The following is a 14,121-nucleotide window of genomic DNA, read 5'->3' as shown; positions in this document are numbered from 1 at the left end:
ATTGTAATTTAAATAAAAACTTAAGAAGAAACTACACTGTTAAAAAAAAGGGGGGGTCTTTTTGTGAGTCGGTTTTATGATTGGGGACAGTTTCCAAGCTCCTGTCTTCGCTCTGTGTGTCTTAGCTCCTGTCATAACTTCACAACCAAGAGGAGAGGACTCTTCCCCACCATTGCCAGTTTGAAAATACTTGCAGGGATAGCTTCTGATAGGTTTGGCTTAGATGAATGCCAGTCTCAAAGGTGATGATCAGTGAGGCACAATCCCCAGATAGGCCTGGAGTCAGGTGTTCACCCCCTTAACTGCTCACTCTGTCCAGGGGCCAAGTAGGATGATGGTATCACCTTTCAGAACACTTGAATCAGAACGAGGTTTCCTTTGAGGAGGGCAGGTGGTGGGGAAGATGGCAGACCTGGCCACAGAAGGATTGGTGATCTGGACAACCACTGTAATGTGTGTCTTCTGCGAAAATATCAGAAATTCTACATCTTTTTAACTAGAAAGCCTGTATTCTTAAATTTTTTATGCATAGTATTCAGCTATGAAGAAATGGGTAACAAATACAGCATCTGACATTTTTCTACATGATTAATTCTTTATAAGATTTATTTATTTATTTGAGAGAGAGAGAGAGAGTGGTGGGGAGGGGCAGAGAAGAGGGCAAGAGAGACTCTCAAGCCGACTCTGCGCTGAGCCTGGAGCCCCATGGCAGAACTGATCTCAAGACCCCGAGATCATGACCTGAGCTGAAACCGAGAGTCAAGACCCTTAATGGACTGCACCACCCAGGCACCCCTCTATGGGATTAATTCTGAAGTAGTCACACTATCGAGAGACATACATATAAGTGATGATCCTCAACACCTTGTGGTCATAATCGATATGTATAATCATCCACATCCTTAACTGTTGCAAATACAATTGAGAGTTGAGTACAATTGACCCAAAGGCCTACAGCCCAAGGTCTTAAATTGCAGAGGACTGAAAATGCTTGAAAAAAAAAAATTATCATAGTACATTTAAGTAAAAAGAGTATGCTAAAAATAGTAGGATAGTTTGATACTTTTTTCTTTTTTACAAACTCAGATACACAGACATTAGAGAAAATTTGGAATGCTATAGCCCCAGATGGTGGTTATTTTGGAATAGAGTGTGTAGGAATGACTGCTTTCCTCTTTTTCTGCATGCTGTATTTGACACAGTTTCCTCAGTGAACACGTATTCGTTTTCGAATTCTTAATCCATTATTATAAAATTCTTGTGTATGGTGATGCACACCTGATTCAGACTGACTTAGAGATTCTGAATTAAGAACTCCCTTCTTTAGAGCCTCCAGAAGGCATGGAGTAAAAGGCTAATTGAAGGCCTCGGCACAGAAACAAGAATTTCAATAGAAGGAGTCTCATTAGGTTCCCAATTAGCCTTCAAAAAAATAAATAAATAAGAAGATGGTGCATCAATCAGATGAAAAAGGACTCGAAGATACAGCTGTCTTTTGTTAGTTGCAAAAACGCAAAAAAAAAAAAATGAATTCAAGGAAGCAATGTGGAGCACCTCTGAAGAATGGCTGATTTTTAGCAGATTTAACAGTTTCAGCTAATTAAAAAGAAGCAACTGATAAGCTGTTTTTAGGATTAAGTCCATAATACTTCATTCTAAGCCCTTGCAATCATTTTAACACAGTTTTGACAACACCAGAATTTCCATATTACAAATCCCAAGTATCTAACCACTTTGACTGAGGCCTTTAGTCATTTCCGAAAGACTAATTAAAAAGTATGAATTAGCTAGGGAAGACTGTAGAGGAATTTCTCAGGGATGATGAAAAAATGAACCTGGCCACATCCCATCACTGTATCTATATGTAAATAACCCTATTGTACTGATACATTTCATATGTATATAAAGGATTTTTCTATAATCCTTCAAGGGAGGATCACATGACTCACTGTTTAATAATACATTCCAGACAATATCCAATTCCCTTGGCTTTTTATTATTCACCTTATTAGCCAACTTATTCAGAAACTTAAGAAGCCAATTTCTCTTCCTAGATAAAATCTAGGAATTTTAAGTACATCCAAGTAATAAGGCATTTCTTATGGTAATGGTATTGGCACTTATTGTAAATATGATGCTTTTGCTTTGCAGTATTTGGCAAGAACACTCCCCTTTTATGGCTACACTTTAGTTTTCAACACAATGTCAAAGTAAATAGAAATGCCACTGCAGTATTCCTAGGATGTCTATTTTACAGGCCACCAACTTGACGTAAATAAGAAATTTCTGGGGGTGCCTGGGTGGCTCAGTGGGTTAAAGCCTCTGCCTTCAGCTCAGGTCATGATCTCAGGGTCCTGGGATCGAGTCCCGCATCTGACTCTCTGCTCAGCGGGGAGCCTGCTTCCTCCTCTCCCTCTACCTGTCTCTCTGCCTGCTTGTGATCTCTCTCTGTCAAATAAATAAATAAAATCTTAAAAAAAAAAAATGTCTGGTTGATCTGAGGGAGAGGATGATGTAGTCTAATTAGTCTAATTCTGATGCAGCCACTCAGAGACAGAAAGAGACTCCTATAAATGTGCTCTTGAAGATTTCCAGAAACCTTGGTTTGATATTTCAAAAAAAGCAGAGTATTACATTTAAGGAAAATAATTTATTAATCACAGAATTGTAATTAATAGCCATGTGTGAGAGTATATCAATGTGTGATCACAATTCTCTCCTATTTTCAGTTATAAAGAATATTAATTAATTGACAAACAAATCCAAAATTGAATTAATAGAAAAAAATTACAACTAACCCATACTTTCATATTTTAAGAACTCAGAAGCTACTTTGTTTTAGAAGTTAAAGTAAATTATACACAGACTGAATAAGATAGAAATAAGTGGTCAAAAAAATTCAAGTTTTTACTTTACTACAGATGAGAATTCATTACACCAGGCAACCTGTGTGTTGCTTAGCCATACACATCTCAGACATAATAAAATCCCAGAAAAAAAATACCCAAGGAACCTTACTTGGGTGTCTAAAAGAGTTCATTTTCACTTATTACAAAGCCTTTGTTTCCTCCACAAGATCAACAAAGCAAGGTTTCCAGACCATTTTTCATTCTGATTCCCTTCCCTCCCAAAGCCCACTCAGCACTTCTGCCTGACAGACCCTCTCTCTGACTTCATCTTGCTGTCCAACAGCTGCCTTCTGCCCTGGCAAGCTTGCACACTGCTCTTCCTCTTGAGTCTGTCCCATAACTTCCTCTTGACCTTCCTCACCCATTTACTCATTCGACATTCATCCATTTATTCAACAAGTATTTATTGCACATCTACTGTGGTCCAGGATCTCTTCTAGCAGCTGAGGGTACAGCATGAACAAAGTGGATCAAATTCTTGCTAGGTTATGAAAGCTACAAGCCTTCCAATGGAGGAGTAAGTCATAATAAAGATCTGGTATGACATCACGTGGTAAGTGATACATTCTCTGAAGAAAATAAACCTGTGTAAAAGTGGTAAAATTTTCAGGAGACTTTTTTTTTTGTTTTTTTAAAGTACGCTCCATATCAAGCATGGAGCCCAACACAGGGCTTGAACTTATGACCCTGAGATCGAGATCTGAGCTGAGATCAAGAGACTGATGCTTAACCATCTGAGCCACCCAGGGACCCCTGATGGGGAGGTCCTAGATTGGTCGTTCATGAAAGCCATGTTGAGGAAATATCTTTTGAACGGAAATTGGAATAAAATAAAAATCTGCATTTATAAAATGCTTATTATGGACCATGCATTTTTCTTACATGAGCACTCTCAAACACTTACCATGGTTCTTCATGAGATCCTACTGGGAAGAATGAGAGTTGCCTTCCACCCAAATGGCTATTGAAGCCACAAAAAAGAATACAGTGTAACAGGCAGAAAATGTGGACTGCTATAACCGCTTAACGTGGTATGATGGACAGCTGAGGACAGGACAGAGAGATGACAAGCTTCTCACATTTTATCTTTATCACCTGTCAGGTCTGTTGGCAAGTAATTATTCAGAACAAGCAAGAAAGCAGGAGCAGTCACAACATAGTGCTCTACTAATGTGAAACAGAGATAGTAGTAATGTGTGAAAGCTACAACCAGAAATAGATCATCTCAAAGCCAAACCAACCAAACAACGAAACGGATGTCTAAAAGTGGAACAGCCGCCTCTCAGCTGATAGTGATTTCACCATTTATACCCAACTGGCAGTAATACTAAAGACAAATAATACTGAACGAAACATATTGTTCTCTCAAGTTGTAATTTAAGATAATTACACTGAAGAATAAGGTTAAAATGAATTTTCCATTTTTAATAGCCAAAGCCAAAGAATCTTTTTGTACATAAAGTTACCAAAACTAGAGTTAGCATAATCCATAAAATAAGAAGAATATGTACTTTTTTTTTTCTTCTAACAGAGTTTCCTAAATATTAGCCCTGATAAAAAAAGAAGTTGGGAATCGTTGCTTTCCCTCATGCAAATTCTTCTGCATGAAGGAAATTCATTAGAAAATGATTTCTACAGTCAAACTTGGGAAATGCTACATGCTAGCTCTCCCTTCTGGAAAACACAAAGCAGATTAACATAATAGGGGTTCTGAGAAGTTCTGATACAAAAAAAATTAATAATCAATGAATTAAGAGTACTTTAAATAAAGTTAGATTATTTCCCAAATTCATGCTATCACAGAATAACATCTGTTGGCAGTGAGAGTCTCTCATGTCCCACGGAACACATTTTGGAAGATGCTGCTCTAGACACATTTTTATTGTTCTACCTCTCTGCCTTTGCTTTAGCTATTTTCACCATCCTATTTCTTTCTTTCTTTTCTTTCTCTGTTTCTTTGTTTCTTTGTTTCTTTCTTTCTTTCTTCTTTTTCTACATAACACTTACTGAGTGCTTACTGTATTCTAGGCACTGTTTACAGTCCTTTCAATTATCCTCTGAGGTAAATACAACAGATTGCAGAAGGGGTCCCCATGCAAGGGAAAACAACTTTCTCCACATCCTGCTTGTTGCTAAGACTGAAATCTGGTCTCTCTGATCTGACGCTTATGCGCTTGACAAATCAGTGGCCGGTCCTCTACTCCTCAGCATCTCCCAGGCTCCACAGAGACCAACAGCCTTCTGATTTTCCCATCCAAAGATGTTTTCCAGATATTAGCTTGTTGAGCCCCCAATGTTGGGTCCCCCAATAATGGGTCCATGGTCAAAGGAGCGAGACTGATACAAAGCGAAGGTCAAGCCTAGCTTTATTTTACGCCAAGCTCAAGAATCAAACCGACCATCAAACAGACCGGTCAGGGCCACCCCTTACAGAGAGGGCGACCCCTCCCTGCCTCACAGACTAACTTCTATAGAGCAAAGGCCATGTGGTTGGGCCTCGCCACAAACAGGTGGTGAATGAGATTGTAACACAGAGAAAGCTGCACAGTCATGCTAGGTCACACACGGGTGGCCAACTGAATTACAATTTACCCTATAGTAGACATTGGAACTAGCCTATCACCTTGGTCAGAATTGGCACCCAAAAGGTGGGGCCCACACTCCTTGGTAGCTAGGGAGACAGTATGTGCGCTCTACTGATTGGATGTCTCCACCTGACCAGACTCATCCCTGCATTCGGACTGTTATTTTCACCTGACCTGACCCACCCTTGTATTGGGGCTTTATTACCTGGGACTGGTTTCCCAGACTTGCTTTTAAGTAAGTTCCCCTGGGTGGGGCAGGGTCAATTTAAGTTTTACTGCATGAACAACAAAATGGCTGTTCCACCGAGGTGGGGCCACTCTGGCTAAATAGGCCCTTACAAGCTTATAGGATCTTCCTCTTGCATTTGACGCTGTTGGCCGATCCTTCCAACTCAGAATTTCCTAGACCTGGGATTTCCTTGATTCTGCTTTCCTCTTGTCCCTCTCTGGCTGTTTCTTCTTCATCTTCTTAGGTTCCTTATTAAATGTTAGTGCTCCTCAAGGCCCATTGTGGCCCACTGCCTTTCTCCACCTTGCTCTCTGCCGGGACATCCCCATTCACATCTCCCGGTCTACCATCACCCCTGGACATCAGACTTATATTGAAAAAGTACTTGTGTGGCTTTTGGGACTTCAAACTCAAGATGTTTTCTGCTAAATTCATCATGTCCTTTATCAGTAAAGGTCGCAATAGGATACTCAGGGGAAATCCTAGATAGTTTAATCAAGGGACTGTTAATAAAGTGTGGAGCAGGAATAATAGTACCAAGCATGAGGGCAAAGGGGGTAGCTGAGCTGGAGGAAAATGGACACTGTCTAAGACACACCATTAAAATTGCAACATTTCAGGTGGGGACATGGATGAGCCTGGTGGTGGGTATTAAGGAGGGCATGTATTACATGGAGCACTGAGTGTGGTGCATAAACAATGAATCTTGGAACACTGAAAAAAAAAAAAACCCAAAACTGCAACATTTCAAGCAAAGGTGTCAGTTACCTAGAAATTAGCATGAATATTACCTTCTCCCCAGTCCCAAACCAATCTTGTCAGTTTTGCTATTTTTAACATTGACTATCTTCTTTTAGTGTCTTTTCCCAACACCCTAGGGTCAACATTTGTTATCTCTTAATTGGACTGTAATGATATCTATGATATCATCCTAGCAGTTGACCTGCCTCCAGGTCTGCTCCTCCTCCAGGATAACATTTTACTTACAGCCAAAAGCTCTCTTTGAAATGCAAATCTTACCCTGCTAAGCCTTGGCTAACCTTTCAATGATCTTCTTCACCTAGAAAATAAAGATCCTACTTTTTGGTACAGCATATAGGAGTCTCCCTGATCTGGCATCTACCATTCCTTTTCCTTTTGTACACACTTGTATTTTCCCAAACACTGCCCCGCTTTTTACAACATTGGGCCTTTGCTTATGCAGTTTTCTTTTTCTCTTTGTATCCATATTTCTTAACCTAACTCAGGCTAAGCTCAGGTTATCTTTTAAGAAATCATCTCCCAACCCATGAGATATAGTTTCCTCTAGCATTTTACCATGTTTTCCTCTATTAAACAAACAAACACAAACTGTCACTTCATATTACATTATAATGACCTTTTCTATGTCTATTTCCACTATGTCATTTGTGAGGATTCAACTGAAGGTTATCCATTCCTGTACCTACAACATCTGGTACAATTCCTGGCACATAATAAATATTCAATCAATGTTTGATTAACTGAATGGAATTGGACTGCAGTTTTCCCTATATTCATTCTCTTACAGAATTATTATGCATATTTATAATTTGTAATTCAATTCTCAAACCAGAGTCCTAGTTCTAATTCTGGTTTCTGAAGCATTTTCCCAAGCTTTTATCATTTTCCCTTCTTTCATCTCAATTTCCCGGCAAAAAGAAAAGGACAAACCTTTCTTATCAAGAAACCACTACAACCTTGTTTCAAACATTCTGTTTGTTTGGTGGTCTTAATATTTTCAGAAATAAATGGAGTTGGCCTTTTAGGTAACTGGAATGTGTAGGAAAGCAGACATCTTTTACTGGAGAATGAGATTCTAAATGAAAGAGTTGAGAATGATTTTCTGACACAAGGTTAAGATATGGTCATACTTAGAGAAATAAATTGAAAGTACCATGTGGAGATGGAAAAAAAAAAAGCCAACAACTAAGGATCAGTACTCTGGAGATCCAGGTCAAGCTTGTGAAAGGAAAAACTTACTAATTAGGAGTAATTAGTGATTGTAGATTACATGAGAGGTGCTTAATAAGGTTATTTACATATTGTTCTGAAAAACTGGTAGAAACAATATGGAACCTGTTGGAGCCAATAACACCGGGGAAAAGAGGATGAGAGGCTCTGTATTCCGCCTTTCGCTTCATCCCACACCATTCACCCTCTTGCTCATTCCACCTGTGCCATATTAACTTTGTTTTGGCTCCTCAGATTAAGGGCACAGTGCACAAAGCAGTCTCTCACATATTTATTTAAACAGAAAGAGCTGATACCAATGTGCCTTTGAGGCCATCATAGAAGAGTTCTTTAAGGCTTTGAGTTGTACTCCTGGATTAAACACTACCATAGACAGAACCAAGACTAGGATGTAAAAAAGGCTTCATATCTCAAGGGCAAAGTTATGGCAAAAATTAGGGAGATTTCTGTTGGAAGCATCCAGAAATCTTTGTCAGTTGTAGTTGGTAGTGGTCACAGAACAATGATGATATGGAAGAGGAAGCAAGAACATGACTTGCATTGCTGGGCATTGGCTGAAGCTACAGGTCACATATAGAGGTAATGAAAGGTATTTCCCCTATTATTTCAACTCTGCTTTTTCACTGATGATAGCACATAGCAGCTGAGATAACACTGGTGCATAAATGAGCAACCAAGAGTGCTATATTTATGGAAAAAATAACACATTAGTATTTTGATTTATAATTTTTAATAAGCTCTTAATATAGAGAACTGGTAACATTTTATTATTTTTTAGTGTAATGATTGCATTTAAATTATAATAATTTAATTCACATAATGATAATTTTCTCATGTTTTCCTTTAAGGTGTGTTCACAAGTCAGTATTATGGTATTTAACACTTCTGAGGCAGAAACTGTATAATGTTGCAAATTTTAATTCTGTTTATGAAGCTTCTATTCTTTGCCTAATTCCAGATCCTAAGCACAGTGGAAGACCAAAAAATTACAATATACTTTCCTTTATTTCAGAAATAAATGTATTGGGAGTAATAAAATGAGCATATAGGTGCTTTCTAGTAAAGCTCATCATTGCAGGAGGGCTATACTTGTGGAAATGTAACAGCACTGGAACTGTGCACCTGAAAGTATTAAATTAGGAAGAAAATGCTAAATAAATATCTGTAGTCATTCCTCTTAGCCCTTTAGTGTGCCACACTGCTACCTATCACAATGGTCTAAGTGAGCGCACCAACTGTATCTAACCTCAAGTGGATTTTGCAAACTCGCAAGACTCCAGGTGGAATTATATTGATAAAGTTCAGACGTCAATGTGCTTATAAGCTTAAATACCTTTAAGCTAGTTATTCAGATGTTAGAAATAGTGTATTTAAAAACAAAGTACAAATCTTATGTCATTTTTAATTACTTATCCATATAGATGTGTATTTTCTTATGGACCAAAATGTGGAAGAGGTAAGGTGTGATTTTTTATTCTTTACTATAACAATAATCTTTCACACAACAAAATACAAGGGCAAATACGCAGTAATGGAGGATTATTTCTCAATCCCCAGTAGAAGCCCAGCCCAGTGAACACTCTTCAGCTTACTGGGGATATCCTATGTGGAAGGGTTTCTCTAAAAGGTTAGCAACAACAACAACAACAACAAAATAAGATATGATAAAAATAAAAGATTGGAAACACATTTATCAAAGGAGTCAGTTGACAGAGGAGTTAATAATGCAAACTTCATTGTGAGGAGGGTGGGTTAGGCTGCTCCAGAAAGATGAAAAGATTATGGTTCATTGGCCAATATTGTAGAATATAGAATGTGAATGACACACCCAGGTGGAAGTGAAACTTCTGTGTGTGTGTGTGTGTGTGTGTGTGTGTGCGCACATGTGAAAGAGGGGTGAGAGAGGAGAGAGGGAGAGATAGTGAAGTGGAGAAAGGCAAACAGACCTTGGTGAGTGGATATTTCTCTTGAATAAAAGTAATATGGCCTACATCATAACACTCATGCTTTATAAAATTAAACCTAAACCTCTTTCCAGATAATTATAATTAGGGCTTCTTTCAAATTTAATGTTCTTTGATTACATATCAGGTAAGAGCAGACCGAGAAGAAAATATAGAGAGGAGGTGAGGGAAAGAAAGAAGGATTCATGCCAAGACTATGAGTTTAGGGAAACATTCCACTTGACTACTAATGAGAACCATTTCAGGGAAGGAAGAATTAAAATTCCTATGATGTCATATTCTACAATTTGCTTCTTAGTTGACAAAATACTGATACCAAATGAACTGATACGGGAAGCAATTTTCAGGAAGAGGTTTAGTAAAGATAGGATAGGTGAAAGAAATTACATTGTTTTCACTGGGAATGCTGGGAAGATGCACAAGAGGGAGACTCATCAGATAAATACTCCATTTACATTCATATGTGGGTAGAAGATTTTCAGATTGGTAGGCTCCCAGTATACCTGTTAATAGAGTTCACTTATATTTTCTATTTTTATATGTACCATCAATGTTGAGATGGAATTTTAAAATTTCATAGTGAACACTGTACATATGCAGATATTAGCCTCAAAACGTACAGTGGATGATTTAGACAATCTGAGATGCTTGATTAAATGTTTCTGTCACTTAGTAATGGATAAGGAATGATGCACAAAGACTTCCATGACCAGGCACATTTAGGCTATCTCAATGAAACTGCTTATAATGAATCACAGAGATTCAAATTTTCAGACTTTCCCATCACTTATACCTAGCTGCTAACTCCTGAGTACTGGAAGAGATAAAACTATAAATCAAGGCTCCCATTTTGGTTTCTCTAACTTTATGGCTATTAGGAATTTTCATTCTTATATAGAAGGTATTTCATATGGAGTAGTGAAAGATTTGTTGACATAATGAGAGCCACAGAGCTTTTCGGGAGGTTGGATAAATGGTTTGTTTCTGACTCAGCACATAGATCTTATCACTGAGATTCAATCAACAATGTGCTATTTAATAATGGAATCGTTTTCAGGTCTACTTTACCGACACTTATTCAGGAAATGCAAATGTACATGCAAATATATTTCCAAATTATGAAGAGATTATATGATGTACCAAATTTATCATGTAATATACTATTCCCAAATGTAAATGCATTATCCTTTGTGCCCGGTTTAACACTTTGGATATTACTTGTCAACTGTAACAAAATAAGATTAATGAAATAGCATATGGTAAATATCTGGAAGACAGACTATCACATGGTAGATATTCAGTATATATACATATGTATTTTTTCCATCCGATACATTTTATGTCCTGGTCACACAAACACTGCACTTATATAAAATGAAGGATAATGACTTGTTCTACAAAATTAGTTGCCCCATTACAATGTTTATTTAAATGTCAAGCCTTGTCAATGTATTTATTATGTGATGCAGTTAACCATAATTGACACCAATTTGCAATCGTACAAAAATACACCTGTTGTGAGGCACATGGTGAAACTCTCTTACAGTCACTGAGAATTCCATTATACCAACATTGACTGCATTTTATCACATCTATATCAAGTTTTCATTAGAAATTTTGTCACAGTTTTTACATTTTAATTGAAGCACACTACCCCCACTCTCAAATCCATTATTTGAGCATTTCTGAAATTCCCCCTCCTTATGAAGAATTCAGATAAAATCCCGCAGTTGTGTCAAAGGTTAGGTTTGGATCAGATGTCATACATGTAAGTCTTAGTTGTTACTTAGAAAAATGTGTGATGATCCAATTTACCACTGTGGATTCATCACAAGTGTTGCATAGATGAATTTAGCAAATAGAAATTTAGCAAATAGAAAAATTAACAGGAAACTTAAGTAAATCTAATATAATTAGTGGTATGTGCTAAAAGAACAACCTCCTATAGTGAAAACACATGACCAGGGTGTTGTTTACCAGATTTTAAATAAAATTATTATTACCACTTAAGAAAAATGTAAAGGGCGCCTGGGTGGCTCAGTGGGTTAAGCCGCTGCCTTCAGCTCAGGTCATGATCTCAGGGTCCTGGGATCGAGTCCCGCATCGGGCTCTCTGCTCTGCAGGGAGCCTGCTTCCTCCTCTCTCTCTCTGTCTGCCTCTCTACCTACTTGTGATCTCTTTCTGTCAAATAAATAAATAAAATCTTAAAAAAAAAAAAGAAAAATGTAAAAACATATTAAATGTAATTGAGAATTTCATTTATTCACTCTGTTGCTCATTCTCCTTGAAACTATTTTCCCTGTTTTTCATTAAGATAAATAAAAACATAGAATATTTCAGATTGATGGCTGTTTTCAATCCACTGGTCCTGTTCCACTATCTCGTTGTCAAGCATTCATAATTAATGGTGCATGTAAGCAAAAAGTGACTCTTTGGTAAGGAAACATTTGCATCCATTAGTGTTTCGTCCATCTCTAAGGTAAGTATCACGGTGGTGCTGAAAGGACAGCTCCGGGTCACCTGTGGACACACTACTTTGCCAAGAAAGGAAAGGAAGGACCGTGACAAAACTAAAGTAGACACACTGAGGACACAAGTGGTAGACAACTACCTCACAACTTCACACTACTTTCCAAGCAAACATCTAGCTGAAATTTGTTTTAAAGATTTTTATGTGCAGTATAGCTGTCAAACTAGGAATTAAAAAAAAAAAAAGCAGCCCCCCTCCCTTTCACTTTTCTCAAAATAACAGCCTAAAGCAGCACAATCCAAAGAAAACTCAAAAAAGTGAATTTTACAGATTTTTCTGTCTTTTAAATTGAGAGGTGCCAGCTTTTGTAAATAAGGTGGGGGGGGGGTGTAAAGAATTTGTAAAGGGAATTATCAGGTTGAAGATGAAGACTCGGGGGAGAAGAGTCCTCTCCAGGCTCAAACTGAGACTCCTTAGTCAAAGAAAACCATGCTCACGACCCACCCCGGCAGTCTTTTTGAGGACAGGCAGCTCAGCCCCAGGTGTAGAATTCCAGGAGAAAGTAAATTAAGACAAAGCACCGCACATACTATTGGGGAGAGAGAGGTAAGGTTAAACAGCATCGGAGTGCGGTAGTGACCATAAGGAAAAGTGACCTCATTTTGCCCGGCGAAACACTAATTAACAAGCCCACGTTTGATGTGGATACCAGCGGTGGTAAAAGAGCACAAAGGGTGAAAGCTGGAGAGAGCAAACTTCCCGGTTCTTCCCCCCTCCCAGCCCTCAAACCCGCCGGGAGCAGGCACACGGAAGAACAACAAAGCTTGCGTCCAGGCTGCACAGCCGGCGCTGCCCGCGGCGGGGCCATCATCGCACCCCGGGGCGCGCCGCTCCCCCGCGGCAGAGCGGGGGCTTCCGAGCGCGGACAGGACCGCCCGGGCACGAGTCGGGGGCCGGGGGCATGCTCCCCTACCTTGAGCAGCACAAAGAGCCACAGCAGAGACAGGAGGCTGCGGCCGCCGCGCGGTCTCGTGGGCAGGTGCCCCATCACGGTGCCGAAGGGGACCCCGGGGGGACCGCGGCGCGTGCGAGCTCCCCCGGCGGCGGCTCACAATGGCGAACTGAGGCTGCCGCCTCAGACCGTGGGCGCCGAGGCTGCTCCCGGCTGGCGCATGCTGCCGTTCCAGTCCCCTTGCGCCTGCTCCCTTTCCTTTTCTGCGCCGGGGGTCCTCCCGGAATGTGCCAGGCGCTGCCGTTCTTTAACAGCTAAGGATGGAGAGGGTGGGGATCGGAGTGGGCGAGGCTCTGCCGCCGCCGCCACCAAGGCTGCGGGCGGAGACGCGGGTCCGCGTGGCGAGCGAGAGGCGGGGGCCCCGCACCCAGCCCGTGGTCTGGCAGCCGGATACTCTCACTCTGCGCCGCGGACTCATAAAGTGACAGCAGCCTCCCAGCCCCCCACCGGGGTCCGTCTTGCCGTCTCTTATCGCTGGACAGCCCCCACTGCAGGCTCCGCCCCAGCCCTTTCCACAGTCTTGGGGACTGAGGAGTAGTGCGGGGTTTCCCTGACTCCTCTTGAGCAACTTGGGGAGCCGATCCCAGCCTCCTCTCAGTCTTCCTGCATGGGCTCTCAGTTGCTGTACAGAAGTACAGAAACACTTGGAGGGAGCTGGTGGTTGGGATGCGAGTGATGGAGTGCGTGGTGCCCGCATGTGTGTTTGATGCGGGGATTCCATTCTCTCCAACCCACTCCTACCCGGGAGGAAAGAGTATAGTTACATACTCTTTCCATTTGAAATCAGCTCTTACAAATTTCAGGGGCTGTCTTTTGATACCGAAGTCGGTCAGGTTGCCTGAAGTGGAATGTAAAAGCCAAGGGTGGGGGGGGGGGTCACAATATACTGCATATATTTATAAACATAAACTTGAAAAATGTGTACTTATTTAAAAAACGGTTGAGCCTTTCCAGAGTGGT

At 40.2% G+C, this 14,121-nt stretch overlaps 1 protein-coding gene across 3 annotated transcripts in view; it reads right to left on the bottom strand.

Moving 5' to 3' along the window:
- The window catches only part of PTPRO (protein tyrosine phosphatase receptor type O), a 243,609-nt gene extending 230,301 nt beyond the window's left edge, over positions 1 to 13,308 (bottom strand). For 2 of the 3 annotated variants that reach the window (XM_032347425.1, XM_032347426.1), the window contains exon 1: positions 13,123 to 13,308. In XM_032347425.1, coding sequence (XP_032203316.1) covers positions 13,123 to 13,197 — 75 coding nt within the window. In that variant the 5' untranslated portion in view covers positions 13,198 to 13,308. The remainder of the gene's footprint in view (positions 1 to 13,122) is intronic. The other variant, XM_032347427.1, reaches the window with a different exon arrangement.
- Positions 13,309 to 14,121: the final 813 nt, after the last annotated feature.

This window comes from Mustela erminea, chromosome 6 (assembly GCF_009829155.1).
Source record: "Mustela erminea isolate mMusErm1 chromosome 6, mMusErm1.Pri, whole genome shotgun sequence".
NCBI classification, from domain to species: domain Eukaryota; kingdom Metazoa; phylum Chordata; class Mammalia; order Carnivora; family Mustelidae; genus Mustela; species Mustela erminea.
Note: the sequence above shows the minus strand (reverse complement) of the source record. Positions and strands in the feature narration are given on the sequence as shown.